General features: G+C 45.6%; 1 protein-coding gene across 1 annotated transcript in view; it reads right to left on the reverse strand.

Annotated features, from left to right (window-relative positions):
* Window positions 1-24,390, reverse strand: part of LOC130709334 (uncharacterized) — a 149,445-nt gene that overhangs the window by 90,464 nt on the left and 34,591 nt on the right. Inside the window, exons 5-6 of the mRNA XM_057557846.1 lie at window positions 17,719-17,856; window positions 4,952-5,089 (exon numbers count right to left, since the gene is read on the reverse strand). Coding sequence (XP_057413829.1) covers window positions 4,952-5,089; window positions 17,719-17,856 — 276 coding nt within the window. The remainder of the gene's footprint in view (window positions 1-4,951; window positions 5,090-17,718; window positions 17,857-24,390) is intronic.

Genomic DNA, 24,390 nt, shown 5'->3' on the forward strand with positions numbered 1-24,390 from the left:
AGCAACAGACGCCACCGCGATGAGAAGCCCGCACACCGTAACCAAGAGCAGCCCCCGCTAGCCGCCAACTAGAGAAAGCCCGTGCACAGCGATGAAGACCCAGTGCGGCCAAAAAAATAAATACGTAGAACAAATAAGTTCAAACAATAAATAAATAAACATAAATTAAAAAAAAAAAAAACCTAATGCAGGTGGGAAGGTGGGAGGGACACTGTAAAGGTCATCTATGCTACATGTACAAGAACCCCGAGAGCACACCAATAGGTACCACATTTTTCACTGCTGTAGCCGATCATTCCCCCTGTACTACCACACTGTAGCACTCCCTTCCCTCATCTACTGCTATAGGCTCTTTGGAAGGTGTTTCAGAACTCTCGTTGTGAGAGTGCCAGTTGAACTGTCCTCACTTCCTTCATTTATACCAGGATTTAAGACCTTGTGGTCTGAGATCCTGTCCAGAGAGCAAGCAGGCTGAGACTCTGTCTTTGTTGATACATTTCATCAGAAAGGGCTCTACCCCCTCTCCTAGTTCATGGTGTGAAGTGTTCGTAGCCTCTCGGGAAAGTGGGGAGAATTGAAAGGACTCTAGATGAGAATGCTAGGCTTTGTAAAACATTTCAGTGTGTTTTAAAAATAAGACTCATTTTGTATTGGACTTACAACAGTCCTATGAAATACAAAGAAAGCCAAGAATCAGTGACAGGAAATGATCACCAGTAAGAATTACAACAGTCACCGCTTACCTCGTAGCATAGGGCACTGTCCATGGTCCTTAAGAAGAGTTAGTAGAAATGCCTTGCCCATCTTGCCCCTGAACCCCTTGAAAGGTACATGACTGCTGTGTTGGTGTTTAGGGGGAGCATCTCACTTCCCAGGGACTGACTTCTCCCTTGATCCCTTTGTAGTGACGGAGACTTCCCCGGTGATGAACAATTCCCTGGGATTGCGACCTCCAAGCCAGACGTTTTGTGTGACACAAACTCAACAACTCCCCAAGTCCTGCAGTACCAGAAACAGTCACATACTTGAGAGTAACCCACCGTCTGAACTTGGGGACATTTCAGTGACAGCTCCAGTCCAGAGTGCCAGTCGTCTCCTGGCCCTGCCTCCAGCTCCAAGCCAGGGACAAACAGAGAGTAAGAACGTGGATGATATCAAAACCAAGCTTTCAAAGCCTCTGGATGCCTACCAGATCCCAACAGAGAACCAAGATCCTCCACTACGCCCTTTAGGAATCCCTGATATTCACCAGCCGCTGGCCTGCACCGATCCCCTCAGCCAAGAGGAGCAGCCTGGTTCTGAAAATGCTGATCTGAGAGAGAACAGCCGCAGTCGTCAGGACCTAGGGACACTTGAAAACGGGACTGAACCTAGCAGTGGTTTTGCAGACATGACTACACTGGCGGAGGATAGTCACCTTCCCCAGCTCTTTAATTCTTTGAAAGATCTTGGTCAATCCCAAGGTCCCAACGTGATCAAAGCTAAAGACACCAGAGCCATTAAGGTGAATCAGGTGCAGGAAAAGCCAAGTGTCGTAAAGGTTCCCTCTGATCAACCCAGGAAGAACAAACAGAAAGCCTCTGAGCCTATCAGTGGTGCTCCCAAGGCCAAAAGCCAGCCAAAGAATCCAGAGTGCCTGTTAGGGGGAGAAGTGGTTCTATGCAATGCTGCAGTCAGTGACAGGGCTCCTGTGAACACGGCCAAGCACTCGCAAGGCAAACCTCAGAAAGCTGCATCCAGAAAGGTCAGCAAAACTAAGAGCCACGGGCAGGAAAAGACCAAAAGGACCAGAGGAAGAAACAAGGCTGAAGAGAACAAGCAGTCAGGGAACAAAGTCAAGGCAGAAGAGAAGCCAGCAATCCCCAACACGAAGCGAAAGGAACACCAAACTGAGCTTCTCCAAGAGAGCTTGCAAAAGCCTCGAACCTCCCTTGGCGTGCGCATGCTGGAGTCTGTGAAGGTCCTTCATGCGCTGGGGAGGAAGAATGAGACGAAAACTGGGCTCTCTTCCTGTCGGCTCTTGGGAAATGCAAGCAACCCCAAAGACCCCCAGCCACCCCCAGCTATCCAGCCATGGCGGCATACCCCACGTGAGGGGAAGAGTCCTGAGAAAACGCAGGTCCAAGCCCAGAAACCAGACAGCAGTGCTGAAACAGAGTGTCCCTCTCCATCCCAGTATGAGCGGCCTCCTCCTGGGAAGGTCAAGTTGATACCTCTGCCTTTTTCTGCCTGGGACAAGCCTCAAGCTCGACCCGCTCCTCGGAGGCCACAGTCTCTGGCCTCACGTCGGCCTGCTGGGGCTTACCGTGCCCAGCCTGGTTCTACTGACTCAGCTCAACCTGCTGCAGTCAATTCATCCCAGCCAGCTCCTGCCTCTTTGCCAGGTCCCGCCAAACCAGCTCAGCCAACTGTGACCAACCCAACCCAACCGGCTTGGACCAACCATACCCAGCCCCGTGTCCCTCAGTCCGCTGCTCCTAGGCCTGCACCCTACCAAACTTCATCTGGCGCTTCTCTCCAGCGCGAGCCTGTTCCCCCTGCTGGGACTAAGCGCCAGTCCCCACCCAAGCTCCAAACCCAATTTCTACTCCAAGACTTCAGCAAGCAACGAGTTCCATGGAGGGAACCCAATGTGCCTGAGCCAGTCATGTCAAAGCCCATCGAACAAGAGCAGAGGCCAGAGCGAGAGGCCATGAAGAGGCGGGCTCAACAACAACGGGAGAATGCTGCCAGATACACCTCTTCGGGGAAGCTGCCATTTCTCACCGAGAGGGAAAAACAAATGGAAATTGCTGACTACTACGGATACGTCAAGTGAGAGCTGCTGGGATTCTTGGTGCCACCTTGGCTACCAGCTGTTCTTCCATACATAGGTAAGATAGGTATAGAACTGAATAAGTAAATGGAATACAATGACTAGATGAGTAATAAACCTTAAGAATTTTGAGATGCTGCTAACTGGGGCGTGAGAAAGGAAGGACTGAAAGTTGGATGGGAGAATGAAGGAAAGGGGTAAACACTGAGGAAAGAGGAAGGAACTTGGCCCAGGCCTAGGAAGGCCAACAGAGAGGTATGGATTTAGGAAAGGAAGCAGGAGTGAGGATGAAATGGCAGAAGTAAAAAGCAGGGTCAGAGGTCTGGGTTGAAAGAACACAATTTGAGGAGAGTTGAAGGGGACAGAAGATGAGTCTAGCTTTACTAGGAGAAATAGAAAAAGTCTCTTGGGGACGTTGGCCTTCAGTCTCACAACCACCAGATAGGTATTTCAGAAAACAAGAGGTTCAGGACACATCTCTGAAAGGTCTGAGTTGCCTTATTCAGGTGTGATTATAGTGGGGGAATAGGGAAATCTACCAGAGAAGTGGCAAGGGCTCACAGTTATCCTAGGGGCAGCTGACGACAGGGGCAGAGCCAAGGGAACTGCTGGATCAGGAGGCCCACGAACAAATCAGGGGCATAGCCGCCTGTCACTTCCCTACCGGGAAGGAAGCCAGGTAGATTACTATAACCAAGGCACACTGGGGTCTTTACTGTATGGAGAACTTGGCTCCTGCCCGCAATCCTATGGCTCTGCGTCACACACAGGAAGTAGGGCCTCTGTGCAACCAGAAATGGGAATGGGACTGAAGGAGATTCAGCCCACAAATATCCGACCACCAGCTTCCACCTCTGCAGTCTGCCACCCTGTGTCTGCTCAACGCATCACAGAAACACGTTTTCAAGGTGAGTATACAAACGGCAGAGAAAGTTGAAGAATGAGGTCGGCGTTCAAAAATGGGGTCAAATCGACGGCTGGGAAGTGGCGTAGAGACAGGTAGAATTTAGATCCTGAGCCTTTAATAACCACTACCTTCTCTCAGTGCTCTCTGTTTTTAGACTCTATAGAAGAACACCTAGGGCTTCCCTGGTGGCGCCTGCCAATGCAGGGGACACGGGTTCGAGCCCTGGTCTGGGAAGATCCCACATGCCGTGCAGCAACTAAGCGCATGTGCCACAACGACTGAGCCTGCATTCTAGAGCCCGTGAGCCTCAACTACCGAAGCCCACGCGCCTACAGCCCATGCTCCGCTACAAGAGAAGCCACCGCGATGAGAAGCCCGCACACCGCAACCAAGAGTAGCCCCCGCTAGCCGTAACTAGAGAAAGCCCGTGCACAGCAATGAAGACCCAGTGCGGCCAAAAAAATAAATACGTAGAATAAATAAGTTCAAACAATAAATAAATAAATAAACATAAATTAAAAAAAAAAAAAAGAACACCTAATGCAGGAGGGAAGGTGGGAGGGCCACTGTAAAGGTCATCTATGCTACATGTACAAGAACCCCGAGAGCACACCAATAGGTACCACATTTTTCACTGCTGTAGCCGATCACTCCCCCTGTACTATACCACACTGTGGCACTCCCTTCCCTCATCTACTGCTACAGTCTCTTTGGAAGGTGTTTCAGAACTCTTGTTATGAGAGTGCCAGTTGAACTGTCCTCACTTCCTTCATTTATACCAGGATTTAAGACCTTGTGGTCCGAGAGCCTGTCCAGAGAGCAAGCAGGCTAAGACTCTGTCTTTGTTGATATATTTCATCAGAAAGGGCTCTACCCCCTCTCCTAGTTCATGGTGTGAAGTGTTCGTAGCCTCTCAGGAAAGTGGGGAGAATTGAAAGGACTCTAGATGAGAATGCTAGGCTTTGTAAAACATTTCAGTGTGTTTTAAAAATAAGACTCATTTTGTATTGGACTTACAACAGTCCTATGAAATACAAAGAAAGCCAAGAATCAGTGACATGAAATGATCACCAGTAAGAATTACAACAGTCACCGCTTACCTCGTAGCATAGGGCACTGTCCATGATCCTTAAGAAGAGTTAGCAGAAATGCCTTGCCCATCTTGCCCCTGAACCCCTTGAAAGGTACATGACTGCTGTGTTGGTGTTTAGGGGGAGCATCTCACTTACCAGGGACTGACTTCTCCCTTGATTCCTCTGTAGTGATGGAGACTTCCCCGCTGATGAAAAATTCCCTGGGATTGCAACCTCCAAGCCAGACAGCTTTCCTACGGACTGACAGAGAACTCGTCAAGATGAAACACCAGTCTGCGGGAGAAAGGGAAGAAGAGAATGATGGACATCGTTTCTGGGAAACTATTTTTACATTATGTTTTGTTTGTTCCTGGTAAATAAACTGTCATCTTCTTAACGTTAAAACAAAATCTAAACCACTAAATTCAATAATACAGGAATATAACTTTTGAAAAACATTTCTTTGGCTGCGCAGCATGTGGGATCTTAGCTCCCCAGCCAGGGATTGAACCCACGCCTGCTAGCATTGGAAGCGCAGAGTCTTCACCACTGGACCACCAGGGAAGTCCCAGGAATATCACTTTTAAAGGAGAAGGTATAAACCCCTTGGTTACATGAACTGGAGATTTTTAGGAAGAAGTCAATATATTTGTTGTTAGGCACATTTTATGTTAGGCTGTCTCCCTGCACAGGATGCAGGCGCCTTGAAAATGGAAATCATATCCCTCTAGAGTACGTCCCTCTTCTTTCAGCTTTGCAGTTTGCTGCTCCGCTTGTTCAACCCCACCTAGTAATAACCTATACTTCCCTTGTTCCTGTTTTCCCATCTGGAAAACAGACAAAAGGCAACCAGACAACGCAAAGGTCTCAACAACTAAGGGATATCCAAAACCAGAGATGGCCAGAACTTCTGGATCCCTCATGAAACCTAGCCCGGTGTTCGATACGTAGGTATCATTAATACGTGCGTGTTGACTGAAACGGTTGAAACTCAATTCTTCCACTTCCCAGTTTACTTTTAGTCCTCACACAAAACCTGATCATCAAATTCCTTAATGCGAGGAATCACAGTGAAAAATCATATCTCAACTGACTTCTGTCAGATGAGTGAGAACTAAGGTTAATTCAGTGTATCTGAAGCATAGAAAGTGAGGGCAAAAGTGGCACAAGATGGGGCTAGAGGAGCAGAGAGGATTCTAGACCACGCAGAGTCTTCAAGGCCAACACTGTGTTTTCTAGTCTCAAAACAATGTTTGTGAGCGATGTTTATGAGCAATGTTCCAGCTTGCTTTGAAGGTTTCTTGTGTGAAGAATGGATTGGAAGGAAACAAGATATATGGACACTAGTTAGGACCTAGTCGCAACAGACAGGCAAGTTCAGTATTAGGATGTTGAGGAAGAGCTGACAGATTCCAAAGAAATGCAGGAGATAAACTGAAGCGGGCTTAATGGGGTATGAGATGGAGGAAAGGAAGGTCGTAGGGAATTCAAGGGTTTACTGCGCACATGAGCAAAGCCTCAAAATGAATCATTTGAACGTACAGAGGTAGATCTCCCAAACGACACCGGTTAGGAAGCAATGGTACGCCCTTCAGAATTCCCAGAGACAACACAAATCAACTGTTTCGATGGAAAATTCGGCGGGACCCTTGATTTCCATGGCAATATAGAGAAAAGAGACACTGATCTGGCCTGCCGGTATTTAGGAAGTTGTTAGCCTGACATCACATACTAGTATCATGTAAGTAGGCCGTCTGAAGTAGGAAGCTTAGGGGAAAAACCTTGAAGAAAACTTAAAAGCTTAAGCCACACCTCTATACTACACCACCTTTCACAATTTCTTCTCAGATAAGCATCATCCCCATCAGTGAAGAAACTCGTATCTCATAATAGGAAAAACAGGCCTAAAGATTCAATGTGTGTCTTTGGAGGTCCCATCTATGCGCTATCTTCCTGGGACCAGAAAAGTCCCCAGGAAGATCAATCTTTTTGCACCCCTGAAAGCTTACCACCAAGGAAAATGACTAGGTCCACAGATTTCCTCCCTCAAACCAGCTTACCTCACACAGAAATCAGTAGCAACTCAGCCCTTACTCACATGATCACAGTCACAAGAGTGGTTAGGGAGAAAAGCACTAACCGGGGGAACTAAAACAGAGGCAATCCAGGCCAAGTTGGGCTGGTGGCAGATATCTGCTCCTTACGCTCGGGTGCATAATGCGACTCACCACAATGCCTTTTTCACAGACCCTTTTGAAAGTTTCTCCACAAAATCCAACAGCTCAACTTAGTTCATGACGCTTCAAGGTCAACGATCGTCAAGAGAAAAACATGCAATATGTCTTACAATGTTGGATTCCTTACAAATAGGACAAGGAAATAACCATGTAGACAAAACCAGAGCATTTGAACACATCTGTGTTCTACAAACACACCAGTGAATGCTATCAATAAGGTACTATGACATAAAACAAAATGAAAACTAGATGTGAGACTGTTCTCTTCAGTGTACAGACTTCGTGGCAGTTGCTGCACTATCTAGCTACTTATATCGTTAACTCTCTGTTCTGTGAATACAAAATGAGGCCCAAGTGTGTCAACTTGTTTCCCACAGAAACCAAAAAACCTCCATGCATCTCTTTTCTCCTGTGCCCTTTCACCTTACCTGCTCCCAATTCTCCACCAATGTCCTCCTCTTTCTCTAATTATTCTCCTCTTCATTTTGCTTGGCCTTGCACCCAAGCATGCAAGACAGAGAGTCCTAGAGGTCCAAGATTCGAGAGTGGCTGTTTGCAAGGGGGAGGAGATTACAGTAACTGCCACACTGTATATACTTCTGTGCAAAGAAAAAGGGACAGTGTTCAGAACGTCTCTCACATAGAAAAAGAGCTGGATGGCAGGATACCTGTGTGGCCCAAGGAACTAGAGCTAGCAAATTATGGGCCAAAGAATTGCAACCAAAGGCTGGAAGAGGAAAGGTCTGCAACCAGCTCTGTCTCCTAGCTCTCTGGTATTTGCTGCCAACGGGCAGAGTCGATTTCGTGAAGCGTCAAGCACTGAAAAGAAGACTCCTGCTGCTGGAAGTTGACAGGAAGTAACATCCAATGCAAGATCAAGGCTTGTCCTAGAAGCAATGCCCATAATGGAAGGAAAAAAAAAAAAAAAAAAAAAGAAGAAGAAAGCGGAAGAGAAATGCTAAGTCGCAAGTCCAACCTGGCCCCCAGCCTAGCCCAGCCCAAGGAAGGCAGGAGTCAAGGAGAAGAAACTCGAAGAGAAGAGCCTTGGACCACAACATTCTCCACAAGGTACACTCAACAAACTTCACCCTACTCTTGAACCAAGCTACAAAAAGAGCTTCTTCATCCCTACTTTTGCTCCTTGAAAGCTGCTATCAGTTCACTCATTAGACACATATGATTTCAGAACAACTGTTAATAGTTCAAACTAGATGGCACTTTCCTTCCTAAGGATATTAATTAAGTTAAGATCTCTATAGCTCTAAGTATATGATACATAAAATAGAATACTCTGTAGAATATAAGCAACTGTTAGTTCATTATATTAATGAACGTCTGTAAGAAATGTTGCAATGATTTCCCTAATGGAAGAGCCTGGGGGAGGTAAGTCTGTCTTCTAGGATTTCCTCCCCAGAGCTCAGAAATGTAGGTGTTGTTTTAGCTCTCCTACACTCTCTTCACCCAACCCCGCCTTCCTCTTGGGGATCGGACCTCCCTATTGGCTAGCTCATACCTTCCAACTGCCTGCTTTGTGACATCACTCTCCTACCAAACCTACTACCACTTGGTAGAGTCTTGGGGTTTCCGTGGAGCTGTTTGGACCAGTAACCAGTGACCTCTGGACTGGACACGTGCGCCGTTCAGCTGCAGCCACTCAGACATCCTCTAGTGTTGTCTCCTCAGCCCTTGTACCTGCAGTTGATGGTTCCTCTTCTCTGACCATGTCAGGTAAGAAAAGACACTTTGGAAAGTTTTGCGTTCGATTTCTTTGGCCCCTAAATTGAGTAGGAGATTCAACATAGCAGGGAATGATGAGGGAAAGTATTGAACTACAAGTCTGGAGACCTAACTTCAGTTTTGACTTGGACGTTTACTATCTGTGTGACTTTGGACGAATCGCTGACTGTCTCACAAAGCCTGCTGCTTTCCTTATCTGTTACGTTAGGATACCACATTGGGTTGATCACTCTGATCCCCTTCCTTTCCAGTATTGAGCCTTAAAGGGTACCCATGGAGAAAATGAAATCAGAGACTTCTCAAGAGGGTTTCAACAGAAACATAGAAAAGCCAGGTGACATAGAAAACTAGCAATATATACCAAGATGTTTCATCTCTAATGGTCTCCCTCCACTAGTACTGCGACCAGCTGAAAAGAGAGAATAGGGAGAGAGGATGGAGAGTACTGGGCTATATAGGGAGGCACAGAGTCAAACGTAAGGAAGTTGAGGATTGTTTTCATTAGCACAGGCCAACAGGAACCAAGAGATGGGAAAAAAAATATAAGAATCAAGAGGGAAAGCATAGAGGGGCTCTCAAGAAAAACGTAGTTTGCAATGGAATGCTGATGGGAACCAAAGATTTTAAATTAAAGCAGAAACAGCACAGAGGGAAATCTGCTCAGAGCAGGGCAAAACAAAGTTGATGGTAGCAAATCCTTACATTAACAGACTAAGAAGGAAAGTCAGGCCAGAACAGGGGATCACCAGGAAAGGCAGCTTATCAGAAAAGTCATACTCCGTTTTCTTTCTTTTATTGCCTCTCTGAATACAGTTGGCACTTGACAGTTTTGAATATAAACATTTTAGAAATATGTTTTAGAAATGATGCTTCCTATAAACAAGAAACCAAAGTGGTTATCTAGGGGGCTGATTTTCAGTGTTTTATTCTTTCTAATTTTTAAACTAGGTAGACATTTTCCCAATTAAACATTTTAAGTGGCATCTTCTAAATTGAATCAGAAGGACTATTTCCTTTGTGTGATATGTAGGTTCTAAGGCAAGGCTGCTTTTCATTTTCACAGTTATTTCCTTCCTAACACAGAGAGCACATTGATCAACAGCCATCGTTCGCTTGTAGATCTTAGCTACCGAAGGAGAAAAAGAAAAAGTCAAGCCCCACATCTCTAATTCCCCATTTAGGGAATTCCCTGGCGGTCCAGTGCTTAGGACTCGGTGCTTTCACGGCCAGGGCCACGCGGCGCGGCAAAAGAAAAAAAAAAACAAACATCCACATTTATCGAAAACAATGTTGTGGAGTCCTTTGGATTTTCTTACATTTGAAAATCTTTTTTCGTTGGATTCTAGGGATGATGGTTTTTTGAGGTTTTGGGATGTCATCTTCCTGGATGTTGAAGATAATTCTAATCTAAGTTCTAGGATAAATACAAAAACCTTCCTGATACTTTTTAAGCTTCCTTTCTGCTTATTATATAAGTTATATTCATTGAAATATATATTTCTCCTAGGCTGAATACCTGTTACTTGCTGGGTAAAAATATGAATGAGCACAATCATGAAACTCTTTTACCCTTATTATTTTGCTGTCTGCTTCGTACCGCTTTTCATTGCAATACTTGTCTATATATGTTGTGGCTACCTATACATTCACATTTATTGCATTCTGTTGCTTGTTAGGCATTGTTTACTGATATACCGTCTCTGTCTGTATGCATTGGCTAGGAATTCATTCACCTCTATCACCTCTATCGTGTGTTTTGGTTAATAGCATTCACTAAAATAGAGCGGGCAACATTCACTTTCCTAATATTGCATGGATGGTACAGAATGTCATTTGTTAGTAAATTCATTAGGCTTTGATACTTGCCACATACCCCAGTTTTCATTAATATCTATGGATTCCTTTTTCGTTATGTAATGTGCTTGTCATGATTTTTCTTTGTCTTTCTAGAACTTATTGTATCTTCCTCCATATAAATCAGATGCAATATATCAGCTTATTCATCTATTAATTATTACTGCTATTATTATTGGTGGTGGTGTTATAACCACTTCATAGATGAGTAATCCGAAGTCATCAGATAACTTTTCTCTTTCCAAAAGCACTTAAGATATCCACTTTCGGGTAATCATTTTGAGGTAGGATGAGAAACCAGGCTTGAAGAGGGCAAAAATGACTCTTTCACAATTCACCAGTTGGACTGAGCTATACGTCAACTCTAGGTAATAGCATGGGAACTGTACAAGCAAAGGGAGACCCTGAAGACGACAATGGTAATAGCCGTACTGTTTTCTAATGGACCAAAAAAATGCCTATATTGTAAGTTCTATTTCTCCTGCTTTCTGGCAGTATCATGCTCAGAGTAGAGTCCTGGCAAGGAAGTCAGGATACGTAGGTTCTGGAACCTGGTAATGATACTAACATAACGAGGGAACTTGAACAAGTCAACCCGACCTCTCTGAGCCTCAGTTTCCTTACTCACGAAATGAGACTGAGAAAATCGAAGTTCTCTAAGGGCCTCCTAGTTCTAAAATGCTTCCAGTCTAGGAAGTAGCATAGAAGTCAATACGAGTGCAGGCTGAAGGGAAAGACAGGGCAGGGAGAAGGTTGCTTCCAGCCTAGAGAACAATGTCTGAACCATACCACTTGGCTCTTCTGCCCATCTGTGCCCAAGATGGGAGCACAGGCAGTTAATACAGAAGAGTGGAAAACTGCTCAGTCCTTACAGCCATCATTAACTGTCTGATTTTGGGTTTCTCAGCAAGTATTGATAGTAGAGGTGTCCTGATAGCAAGAACCTTAAGATAATGCTGTTCCTCAAACGGACTGAGAATTTCTCAACCTCCCTGAGTTTTTCATGACCCTCTTGTTCTTACAGAAAATTTCCAAAATCCATCTCTACTTGGAACTCTGAAATCTCTGCAGCATTCTCTTCCTGTGATGAGCAATGCAACTTCCCTAACACGAAGTGTCTGCAACTTCTCCAGAGTCTCTGCCCCTGCCGTCAGTTCGCCATCAGCTACTGGTACCTCTTTCCAGACACTCACGGGTAGTGCCTACCTTTACCAACATTCTAGCACGACTACGGTATCTGGAGTTACTGACCACAGCCAGATCTCCACTTCAGCTCCTTCCTATCCAGGTGTTCTTCAGTGGGACATCACACGAAGCACTGAAAAGAATTCTTCTTCACCCGGAGACTTTACTCTGGCACTCACTGACCGGCACACAGTTGCTTCCTCCATGTTTATGGCAGCCCACTATGATAAAACTTCAGACGCCAATAACATGGTCCCTCTATATCCATCGCTTTCTGCCAGCCTTGCTCAGGGAACACCATCTCAGATTCCAAATCAGGGGCATAGCCGCCTGTCACCTCCCTACCAGGAAGGAAGCCAGGTAGATTACTATAACCAAGGCACACTGGGGTCTTTACTGTATGGAGAACTTGGCTCCTGCCCGCAATCCTATGGCTCTGCGTCACACACAGGAAGTAGGGCCTCTGTGCAACCAGAAATGGGAATGGGACTGAAGGAGATCGAGCCCACAAATATCCGACCACCAGCTTCCACCTCTGCAATCTGCCACCCTGTGTCTGCTCAACGCATCACAGAAACAAGTTTTCAAGGTGAGTATACAAACGGCAGAGAAAGTTGAAGAATGAGGTCGGCGTTCAAAAGTGGGGTCAAATCGACAGCTGGGAAGTGGTGTAGAGACAGGTAGAATTTAGATCCCGAGCCTTTAATAACCACTACCTTCGCTCAGTGCCCTCTGTTTTGAGACTCTATAGAAGAACACCTAGGGCTTCCCTGGTGGCGCCGTGGTGAAGAATCCGCCTGTCAATGCAATGCGGGGGACACGGGTTCGAGCCCTGGTCTGGGAAGATCCCACATGCCGTGGAGCAACTAAGCCCATGTGCCACAACGACTGAGCCTGCATTCTAGAGCCCGTGAGCCGCAACTACCGAAGCCCACGCGCCTGCAGCCCATGCTCCGCAGCAACAGACGCCACCGCGATGAGAAGCCCGCACACCGCAACCAAGAGCAGCCCCCGCTAGCCGCCAACTAGAGAAAGCCCGTGCACAGCGATGAAGACCCAGTGCGGCCAAAAAAATAAATACGTAGAACAAATAAGTTCAAACAATAAATAAATAAACATAAATTAAAAAAAAAAAAAAAACCTAATGCAGGTGGGAAGGTGGGAGGGACACTGTAAAGGTCATCTATGCTACATGTACAAGAACCCCGAGAGCACACCAATAGGTACCACATTTTTCACTGCTGTAGCCGATCATTCCCCCTGTACTACCACACTGTAGCACTCCCTTCCCTCATCTACTGCTATAGGCTCTTTGGAAGGTGTTTCAGAACTCTCGTTGTGAGAGTGCCAGTTGAACTGTCCTCACTTCCTTCATTTATACCAGGATTTAAGACCTTGTGGTCTGAGATCCTGTCCAGAGAGCAAGCAGGCTGAGACTCTGTCTTTGTTGATACATTTCATCAGAAAGGGCTCTACCCCCTCTCCTAGTTCATGGTGTGAAGTGTTCGTAGCCTCTCGGGAAAGTGGGGAGAATTGAAAGGACTCTAGATGAGAATGCTAGGCTTTGTAAAACATTTCAGTGTGTTTTAAAAATAAGACTCATTTTGTATTGGACTTACAACAGTCCTATGAAATACAAAGAAAGCCAAGAATCAGTGACAGGAAATGATCACCAGTAAGAATTACAACAGTCACCGCTTACCTCGTAGCATAGGGCACTGTCCAGGGTCCTTAAGAAGAGTTAGTAGAAATGCCTTGCCCATCTTGCCCCTGAACCCCTTGAAAGGTACATGACTGCTGTGTTGGTGTTTAGGGGGAGCATCTCACTTCCCAGGGACTGACTTCTCCCTTGATCCCTTTGTAGTGACGGAGACTTCCCCGCTGATGAACAATTCCCTGGGATTGCGACCTCCAAGCCAGACGTTTTGTGTGACACAAACTCAACAACTCCCCAAGTCCTGCAGTACCAGAAACAGTCACATACTTGAGAGTAACCCACCGTCTGAACTTGGGGACATTTCAGTGACAGCTCCAGTCCAGAGTGCCAGTCGTCTCCTGGCCCTGCCTCCAGCTCCAAGCCAGGGACAAACAGAGAGTAAGAACGTGGATGATATCAAAACCAAGCTTTCAAAGCCTCTGGATGCCTACCAGATCCCAACAGAGAACCAAGATCCTCCACTACGCCCTTTAGGAATCCCTGATATTCACCAGCCGCTGGCCTGCACCGATCCCCTCAGCCAAGAGGAGCAGCCTGGTTCTGAAAATGCTGATCTGAGAGAGAACAGCCGCAGTCGTCAGGACCTAGGGACACTTGAAAACGGGACTGAACCTAGCAGTGGTTTTGCAGACATGACTACACTGGCGGAGGATAGTCACCTTCCCCAGCTCTTTAATTCTTTGAAAGATCTTGGTCAATCCCAAGGTCCCAACGTGATCAAAGCTAAAGACACCAGAGCCATTAAGGTGAATCAGGTGCAGGAAAAGCCAAGTGTCGTAAAGGTTCCCTCTGATCAACCCAGGAAGAACAAACAGAAAGCCTCTGAGCCTATCAGTGGTGCTCCCAAGGCCAAAAGCCAGCCAAAGAATCCAGAGTGCCTGTTAGGGGGAGAAGTGGTTCTATGCAATGCTGCAGTCAGTGACAGGGCTCCTGTGAACACGGCCAAGCACTCGCAAGGCAAACCTCAGAAAGCTGCATCCAGAAAGGTCAGCAAAACTAAGAGCCACGGGCAGGAAAAGACCAAAAGGACCAGAGGAAGAAACAAGGCTGAAGAGAACAAGCAGTCAGGGAACAAAGTCAAGGCAGAAGAGAAGCCAGCAATCCCCAACACGAAGCGAAAGGAACACCAAACTGAGCTTCTCCAAGAGAGCTTGCAAAAGCCTCGAACCTCCCTTGGCGTGCGCATGCTGGAGTCTGTGAAGGTCCTTCATGCGCTGGGGAGGAAGAATGAGACGAAAACTGGGCTCTCTTCCTGTCGGCTCTTGGGAAATGCAAGCAACCCCAAAGACCCCCAGCCACCCCCAGCTATCCAGCCATGGCGGCATACCCCACGTGAGGGGAAGAGTCCTGAGAAAACGCAGGTCCAAGCCCAGAAACCAGACAGCAGTGCTGAAACAGAGTGTCCCTCTCCATCCCAGTATGAGCGGCCTCCTCCTGGGAAGGTCAAGTTGATACCTCTGCCTTTTTCTGCCTGGGACAAGCCTCAAGCTCGACCCGCTCCTCGGAGGCCACAGTCTCTGGCCTCACGTCGGCCTGCTGGGGCTTACCGTGCCCAGCCTGGTTCTACTGACTCAGCTCAACCTGCTGCAGTCAATTCATCCCAGCCAGCTCCTGCCTCTTTGCCAGGTCCCGCCAAACCAGCTCAGCCAACTGTGACCAACCCAACCCAACCGGCTTGGACCAACCATACCCAGCCCCGTGTCCCTCAGTCCGCTGCTCCTAGGCCTGCACCCTACCAAACTTCATCTGGCGCTTCTCTCCAGCGCGAGCCTGTTCCCCCTGCTGGGACTAAGCGCCAGTCCCCACCCAAGCTCCAAACCCAATTTCTACTCCAAGACTTCAGCAAGCAACGAGTTCCATGGAGGGAACCCAATGTGCCTGAGCCAGTCATGTCAAAGCCCATCGAACAAGAGCAGAGGCCAGAGCGAGAGGCCATGAAGAGGCGGGCTCAACAACAACGGGAGAATGCTGCCAGATACACCTCTTCGGGGAAGCTGCCATTTCTCACCGAGAGGGAAAAACAAATGGAAATTGCTGACTACTACGGATACGTCAAGTGAGAGCTGCTGGGATTCTTGGTGCCACCTTGGCTACCAGCTGTTCTTCCATACATAGGTAAGATAGGTATAGAACTGAATAAGTAAATGGAATACAATGACTAGATGAGTAATAAACCTTAAGAATTTTGAGATGCTGCTAACTGGGGCGTGAGAAAGGAAGGACTGAAAGTTGGATGGGAGAATGAAGGAAAGGGGTAAACACTGAGGAAAGAGGAAGGAACTTGGCCCAGGCCTAGGAAGGCCAACAGAGAGGTATGGATTTAGGAAAGGAAGCAGGAGTGAGGATGAAATGGCAGAAGTAAAAAGCAGGGTCAGAGGTCTGGGTTGAAAGAACACAATTTGAGGAGAGTTGAAGGGGACAGAAGATGAGTCTAGCTTTACTAGGAGAAATAGAAAAAGTCTCTTGGGGACGTTGGCCTTCAGTCTCACAACCACCAGATAGGTATTTCAGAAAACAAGAGGTTCAGGACACATCTCTGAAAGGTCTGAGTTGCCTTATTCAGGTGTGATTATAGTGGGGGAATAGGGAAATCTACCAGAGAAGTGGCAAGGGCTCACAGTTATCCTAGGGGCAGCTGACGACAGGGGCAGAGCCAAGGGAACTGCTGGATCAGGAGGCCCACGAACAAATCAGGGGCATAGCCGCCTGTCACTTCCCTACCGGGAAGGAAGCCAGGTAGATTACTATAACCAAGGCACACTGGGGTCTTTACTGTATGGAGAACTTGGCTCCTGCCCGCAATCCTATGGCTCTGCGTCACACACAGGAAGTAGGGCCTCTGTGCAACCAGAAATGGGAATGGGACTGAAGGAGATTCAGCCCACAAATATCCGACCACCAGCTTCCACCTCTGCAGTCTGCCACCCTGTGTCTGCTCAACGCATCACAGAAACACGTTTTCAAGGTGAGTATACAAACGGCAGAGAAAGTTGAAGAATGAGGTCGGCGTTCAAAAATGGGGTCAAATCGACGGCTGGGAAGTGGCGTAGAGACAGGTAGAATTTAGATCCTGAGCCTTTAATAACCACTACCTTCTCTCAGTGCTCTCTGTTTTTAGACTCTATAGAAGAACACCTAGGGCTTCCCTGGTGGCGCCTGCCAATGCAGGGGACACGGGTTCGAGCCCTGGTCTGGGAAGATCCCACATGCCGTGCAGCAACTAAGCGCATGTGCCACAACGACTGAGCCTGCATTCTAGAGCCCGTGAGCCTCAACTACCGAAGCCCACGCGCCTACAGCCCATGCTCCGCTACAAGAGAAGCCACCGCGATGAGAAGCCCGCACACCGCAACCAAGAGTAGCCCCCGCTAGCCGTAACTAGAGAAAGCCCGTGCACAGCAATGAAGACCCAGTGCGGCCAAAAAAATAAATACGTAGAATAAATAAGTTCAAACAATAAATAAATAAATAAACATAAATTAAAAAAAAAAAAAAGAACACCTAATGCAGGAGGGAAGGTGGGAGGGCCACTGTAAAGGTCATCTATGCTACATGTACAAGAACCCCGAGAGCACACCAATAGGTACCACATTTTTCACTGCTGTAGCCGATCACTCCCCCTGTACTATACCACACTGTGGCACTCCCTTCCCTCATCTACTGCTACAGTCTCTTTGGAAGGTGTTTCAGAACTCTTGTTATGAGAGTGCCAGTTGAACTGTCCTCACTTCCTTCATTTATACCAGGATTTAAGACCTTGTGGTCCGAGAGCCTGTCCAGAGAGCAAGCAGGCTAAGACTCTGTCTTTGTTGATATATTTCATCAGAAAGGGCTCTACCCCCTCTCCTAGTTCATGGTGTGAAGTGTTCGTAGCCTCTCAGGAAAGTGGGGAGAATTGAAAGGACTCTAGATGAGAAGGCTAGGCTTTGTAAAACATTTCAGTGTTTTTTAAAAATAAGACTCATTTTGTATTGGACTTACAACAGTCCTATGAAATACAAAGAAAGCCAAGAATCAGTGACATGAAATGATCACCAGTAAGAATTACAACAGTCACCGCTTACCTCGTAGCATAGGGCACTGTCCATGATCCTTAAGAAGAGTTAGCAGAAATGCCTTGCCCATCTTGCCCCTGAACCCCTTGAAAGGTACATGACTGCTGTGTTGGTGTTTAGGGGGAGCATCTCACTTACCAGGGACTGACTTCTCCCTTGATTCCTCTGTAGTGATGGAGACTTCCCCGCTGATGAAAAATTCCCTGGGATTGCAACCTCCAAGCCAGACAGCTTTCCTATGGACTGACAGAGAACTCGTCAAGATGAAACACCAGTCTGCGGGAGAAAGGGAAGAAGAGAATGATGGACATCGTTTCTGGGAAACTATTTTTACATTATGTTTTGTTTGTTCCTGGTAAATAAACTGTCATCTTCTTAACGTTAAAACAAAATCTAAACCACTAAATTCAATAATACAGGAATATAACTTTCGAAAAACATTTCTTTGGCTGCGCAGCATGTGGGATCTTAGCTCCCCAGCCAGGGATTGAACCCACGCCTGCTAGCATTGGAAGCGCAGAGTCTTCACCACTGGACCACCAGGGAAGTCCCAGGAATATCACTTTTAAAGGAGAAGGTATAAACCCCTTGGTTACATGAACTGGAGATTTTTAGTAAGAAGTCAATATATTTGTTGTTAGGCACATTTTATGTTAGGCTGTCTCCCTGCACAGGATGCAGGCGCCTTGAAAATGGAAATCATATCCCTCTAGAGTACGTCCCTCTTCTTTCAGCTTTGCAGTTTGCTGCTCCGCTTGTTCAACCCCACCTAGTAATAACCTATACTTCCCTTGTTCCTGTTTTCCCATCTGGAAAACAGACAAAAGGCAACCAGACAACGCAAAGGTCTCAACAACTAAGGGATATCCAAAACCAGAGATGGCCAGAACTTCTGGATCCCTCATGAAACCTAGCCCGGTGTTCGATACGTAGGTATCATTAATACGTGCGTGTTGACTGAAACGGTTGAAACTCAATTCTTCCACTTCCCAGTTTAGTTTTAGTCCTCACACAAAACCTGATCATCAAATTCCTTAATGCGAGGAATCACAGTGAAAAATCATATCTCAACTGACTTCTGTCAGATGAGTGAGAACTAAGGTTAATTCAGTGTATCTGAAGCATAGAAAGTGAGGGCAAAAGTGGCACAAGATGGGGCTAGAGGAGCAGAGAGGATTCTAGACCACGCAGAGTCTTCAAGGCCAACACTGTGTTTTCTAGTCTCAAAACAATGTTTGTGAGCGATGTTTATGAGCAATGTTCCAGCTTGCTTTGAAGGTTTCTTGTGTGAAGAATGGATTGGAAGGAAACAAGATATATGGACACTAGTTAGGACCTAGTCGCAACAGACAGGCAAGTTCAGTATTAGGATGTTGAGGAAGAGCTGACAGATTCCAAAGAAATGCAGGAGATAAACTGAAGCGGGCTTAATGGGGTATGAGATGGAGGAAAGGAAGGTCGTAGGGAATTCAAGGGTTTACTGCGCACATGAGCAAAGCCTCAAAATGAATCATTTGAACGTACAGAGGTAGATCTCCCAAACGACACCGGTTAGGAAGCAACGGTACGCCCTTCAGAATTCCCAGAGACAACACAAATCAACTGTTTCGATGGAAAATTCGGCGGGACCCTTGATTTCCATGGCAATATAGAGAAAAGAGACACTGATCTGGCCTGCCGGTATTTAGGAAGTTGTTAGCCTGACATCACATACTAGTATCATGTAAGTAGGCCGTCTGAAGTAGGAAGCTTAGGGGAAAAACCTTGAAGAAAACTTACAAGCTTAAGCCACACCTCTATACTACACCACCTTTCACAATTTCTTCTCAGATAAGCATCATCCCCATCAGTGAAGAAACTCGTATCTCATAATAGGAAAAACAGGCCTAAAGATTCAATGTGTGTCTTTGGAGGTCCCATCTATGCGCTATCTTCCTGGGACCAGAAAAGTCCCCAGGAAGATCAATCTTTTTGCACCCCTGAAAGCTTACCACCAAGGAAAATGACTAGGTCCACAGATTTCCTCCCTCAAACCAGCTTACCTCACACAGAAATCAGTAGCAACTCAGCCCTTACTCACATGATCACAGTCACAAGAGTGGTTAGGGAGAAAAGCACTAACCGGGGGAACTAAAACAGAGGCAATCCAGGCCAAGTTGGGCTGGTGGCAGATATCTGCTCCTTACGCTCGGGTGCATAATGCGACTCACCACAATGCCTTTTTCACAGACCCTTTTGAAAGTTTCTCCACAAAATCCAACAGCTCAACTTAGTTCATGACGCTTCAAGGTCAACGATCGTCAAGAGAAAAACATGCAATATGTCTTACAATGTTGGATTCCTTACAAATAGGACAAGGAAATAACCATGTAGACAAAACCAGAGCATTTGAACACATCTGTGTTCTACAAACACACCAGTGAATGCTATCAATAAGGTACTATGACATAAAACAAAATGAAAACTAGATGTGAGACTGTTCTCTTCAGTGTACAGACTTCGTGGCAGTTGCTCCACTATCTAGCTACTTATATCGTTAACTCTCTGTTCTGTGAATACAAAATGAGGCCCAAGTGTGTCAACTTGTTTCCCACAGAAACCAAAAAACCTCCATGCATCTCTTTTCTCCTGTGCCCTTTCACCTTACCTGCTCCCAATTCTCCACCAATGTCCTCCTCTTTCTCTAATTATTCTCCTCTTCATTTTGCTTGGCCTTGCACCCAAGCATGCAAGACAGAGAGTCCTAGAGGTCCAAGATTCGAGAGTGGCTGTTTGCAAGGGGGAGGAGATTACAGTAACTGCCACACTGTATATACTTCTGTGCAAAGAAAAAGGGACAGTGTTCAGAACGTCTCTCACATAGAAAAAGAGCTGGATGGCAGGATACCTGTGTGGCCCCAAGGAACCAGAGCTAGCAAATTATGGGCCAAAGAATTGCAACCAAAGGCTGGAAGAGGAAAGGTCTGCAACCAGCTCTGTCTCCTAGCTCTCTGGTATTTGCTGCCAACGGGCAGAGTCGATTTCGTGAAGCGTCAAGCACTGAAAAGAAGACTCCTGCTGCTGGAAGTTGACAGGAAGTAACATCCAATGCAAGATCAAGTCTTGTCCTAGAAGCAATGCCCATAATGGAAGGAAAAAAAAAAAAAAAAAAAAGAAGAAGAAAGCGGAAGAGAAATGCTAAGTCGCAAGTCCAACCTGGCCCCCAGCCTAGCCCAGCCCAAGGAAGGCAGGAGTCAAGGAGAAGAAACTCGAAGAGAAGAGCCTTGGACCACAACATTCTCCACAAGGTACACTCAACAAACTTCACCCTACTCTTGAACCAAGCTACAAAAAGAGCTTCTTCATCCCTACTTTTGCTCCTTGAAAGCTGCTATCAGTTCACTCATTAGACACATATGATTTCAGAACAACTGTTAATAGTTCAAACTAGATGGCACTTTCCTTCCTAAGGATATTAATTAAGTTAAGATCTCTATAGCTCTAAGTATATGATACATAAAATAGAATACTCTGTAGAATATAAGCAACTGTTAGTTCATTATATTAATGAACGTCTGTAAGAAATGTTGCAATGATTTCCCTAATGGAAGAGCCTGGGGGAGGTAAGTCTGTCTTCTAGGATTTCCTCCCCAGAGCTCAGAAATGTAGGTGTTGTTTTAGCTCTCCTACACTCTCTTCACCCAACCCCGCCTTCCTCTTGGGGATCGGACCTCCCTATTGGCTAGCTCATACCTTCCAACTGCCTGCTTTGTGACATCACTCTCCTACCAAACCTACTACCACTTGGTAGAGTCTTGGGGTTTCCGTGGAGCTGTTTGGACCAGTAACCAGTGACCTCTGGACTGGACACGTGCGCCGTTCAGCTGCAGCCACTCAGACATCCTCTAGTGTTGTCTCCTCAGCCCTTGTACCTGCAGTTGATGGTTCCTCTTCTCTGACCATGTCAGGTAAGAAAAGACACTTTGGAAAGTTTTGCGTTCGATTTCTTTGGCCCCTAAATTGAGTAGGAGATTCAACATAGCAGGGAATGATGAGGGAAAGTATTGAACTACAAGTCTGGAGACCTAACTTCAGTTTTGACTTGGACGTTTACTATCTGTGTGACTTTGGACGAATCGCTGACTGTCTCACAAAGCCTGCTGCTTTCCTTATCTGTTACGTTAGGATACCACATTGGGTTGATCACTCTGATCCCCTTCCTTTCCAGTATTGAGCCTTAAAGGGTACCCATGGAGAAAATGAAATCAGAGACTTCTCAAGAGGGTTTCAACAGAAACATAGAAAAGCCAGGTGACATAGAAAACTAGCAATATATACCAAGATGTTTCATCTCTAATGGTCTCCCTCCACTAGTACTGCGACCAGCTGAAAAGAGAGAATAGGGAGAGAGGATGGAGAGTACTGGGCTATATAGGGAGGCACAGAGTCAAACGTAAGGAAGTTGAGGATTGTTTTCATTAGCACAGGCCAACAGGAACCAAGAGATGGGAAAAAAAATATAAGAATCAAGAGGGAAAGCATAGAGGGGCTCTCAAGAAAAACGTAGTTTGCAATGGAATGCTGATGGGAACCAAAGATTTTAAATTAAAGCAGAAACAGCACAGAGGGAAATCTGCTCAGAGCAGGGCAAAACAAAGTTGATGGTAGCAAATCCTTACATTAACAGACTAAGAAGGAAAGTCAGGCCAGAACAGGGGATCACCAGGAAAGGCAGCTTATCAGAAAAGTCATACTCCGTTTTCTTTCTTTTATTGCCTCTCTGAATACAGTTGGCACTTGACAGTTTTGAATATAAACATTTTAGAAATATGTTTTAGAAATGATGCTTCCTATAAACAAGAAACCAAAGTGGTTATCTAGGGGGCTGATTTTCAGTGTTTTATTCTTTCTAATTTTTAAACTAGGTAGACATTTTCCCAATTAAACATTTTAAGTGGCATCTTCTAAATTGAATCAGAAGGACTATTTCCTTTGTGTGATATGTAGGTTCTAAGGCAAGGCTGCTTTTCATTTTCACAGTTATTTCCTTCCTAACACAGAGAGCACATTGATCAACAGCCATCGTTCGCTTGTAGATCTTAGCTACCGAAGGAGAAAAAGAAAAAGTCAAGCCCCACATCTCTAATTCCCCATTTAGGGAATTCCCTGGCGGTCCAGTGCTTAGGACTCGGTGCTTTCACGGCCAGGGCCACGCGGCGCGGCAAAAGAAAAAAAAAAAACAAACATCCACATTTATCGAAAACAATGTTGTGGAGTCCTTTGGATTTTCTTACATTTGAAAATCTTTTTTCGTTGGATTCTAGGGATGATGGTTTTTTGAGGTTTTGGGATGTCATCTTCCTGGATGTTGAAGATAATTCTAATCTAAGTTCTAGGATAAATACAAAAACCTTCCTGATACTTTTTAAGCTTCCTTTCTGCTTATTATATAAGTTATATTCATTGAAATATATATTTCTCCTAGGCTGAATACCTGTTACTTGCTGGGTAAAAATATGAATGAGCACAATCATGAAACTCTTTTACCCTTATTATTTTGCTGTCTGCTTCGTACCGCTTTTCATTGCAATACTTGTCTATATATGTTGTGGCTACCTATACATTCACATTTATTGCATTCTGTTGCTTGTTAGGCATTGTTTACTGATATACCGTCTCTGTCTGTATGCATTGGCTAGGAATTCATTCACCTCTATCACCTCTATCGTGTGTTTTGGTTAATAGCATTCACTAAAATAGAGCGGGCAACATTCACTTTCCTAATATTGCATGGATGGTACAGAATGTCATTTGTTAGTAAATTCATTAGGCTTTGATACTTGCCACATACCCCAGTTTTCATTAATATCTATGGATTCCTTTTTCGTTATGTAATGTGCTTGTCATGATTTTTCTTTGTCTTTCTAGAACTTATTGTATCTTCCTCCATATAAATCAGATGCAATATATCAGCTTATTCATCTATTAATTATTACTGCTATTATTATTGGTGGTGGTGTTATAACCACTTTATAGATGAGTAATCCGAAGTCATCAGATAACTTTTCTCTTTCCAAAAGCACTTAAGATATCCACTTTCGGGTAATCATTTTGAGGTAGGATGAGAAACCAGGCTTGAAGAGGGCAAAAATGACTCTTTCACAATTCACCAGTTGGACTGAGCTATACGTCAACTCTAGGTAATAGCATGGGAACTGTACAAGCAAAGGGAGACACTGAAGACGACAATGGTAATAGCCGTACTGTTTTCTAATGGACCAAAAAAATGCCTATATTGTAAGTTCTATTTCTCCTGCTTTCTGGCAGTATCATGCTCAGAGTAGAGTCCTGGCAAGGAAGTCAGGATACGTAGGTTCTGGAACCTGGTAATGATACTAACATAATGAGAGAACTTGAACAAGTCAACCCGACCTCTCTGAGCCTCAGTTTCCTTACTCACGAAATGAGACTGAGAAAATCGAAGTTCTCTAAGGGCCTCCTAGTTCTAAAATGCTTCCAGTCTAGGAAGTAGCATAGAAGTCAATACGAGTGCAGGCTGAAGGGAAAGACAGGGCAGGGAGAAGGTTGCTTCCAGCCTAGAGAACAATGTCTGAACCATACCACTTGGCTCTTCTGCCCATCTGTGCCCAAGATGGGAGCACAGGCAGTTAATACAGAAGAGTGGAAAACTGCTCAGTCCTTACAGCCATCATTAACTGTCTGATTTTGGGTTTCTCAGCAAGTATTGATAGTAGAGGTGTCCTGATAGCAAGAACCTTAAGATAATGCTGTTCCTCAAACGGACTGAGAATTTCTCAACCTCCCTGAGTT

The sequence above is a fragment of the Balaenoptera acutorostrata genome, chromosome 12 (assembly GCF_949987535.1).
Source record: "Balaenoptera acutorostrata chromosome 12, mBalAcu1.1, whole genome shotgun sequence".
Taxonomy (NCBI): Eukaryota; Metazoa; Chordata; class Mammalia; order Artiodactyla; family Balaenopteridae; genus Balaenoptera; species Balaenoptera acutorostrata.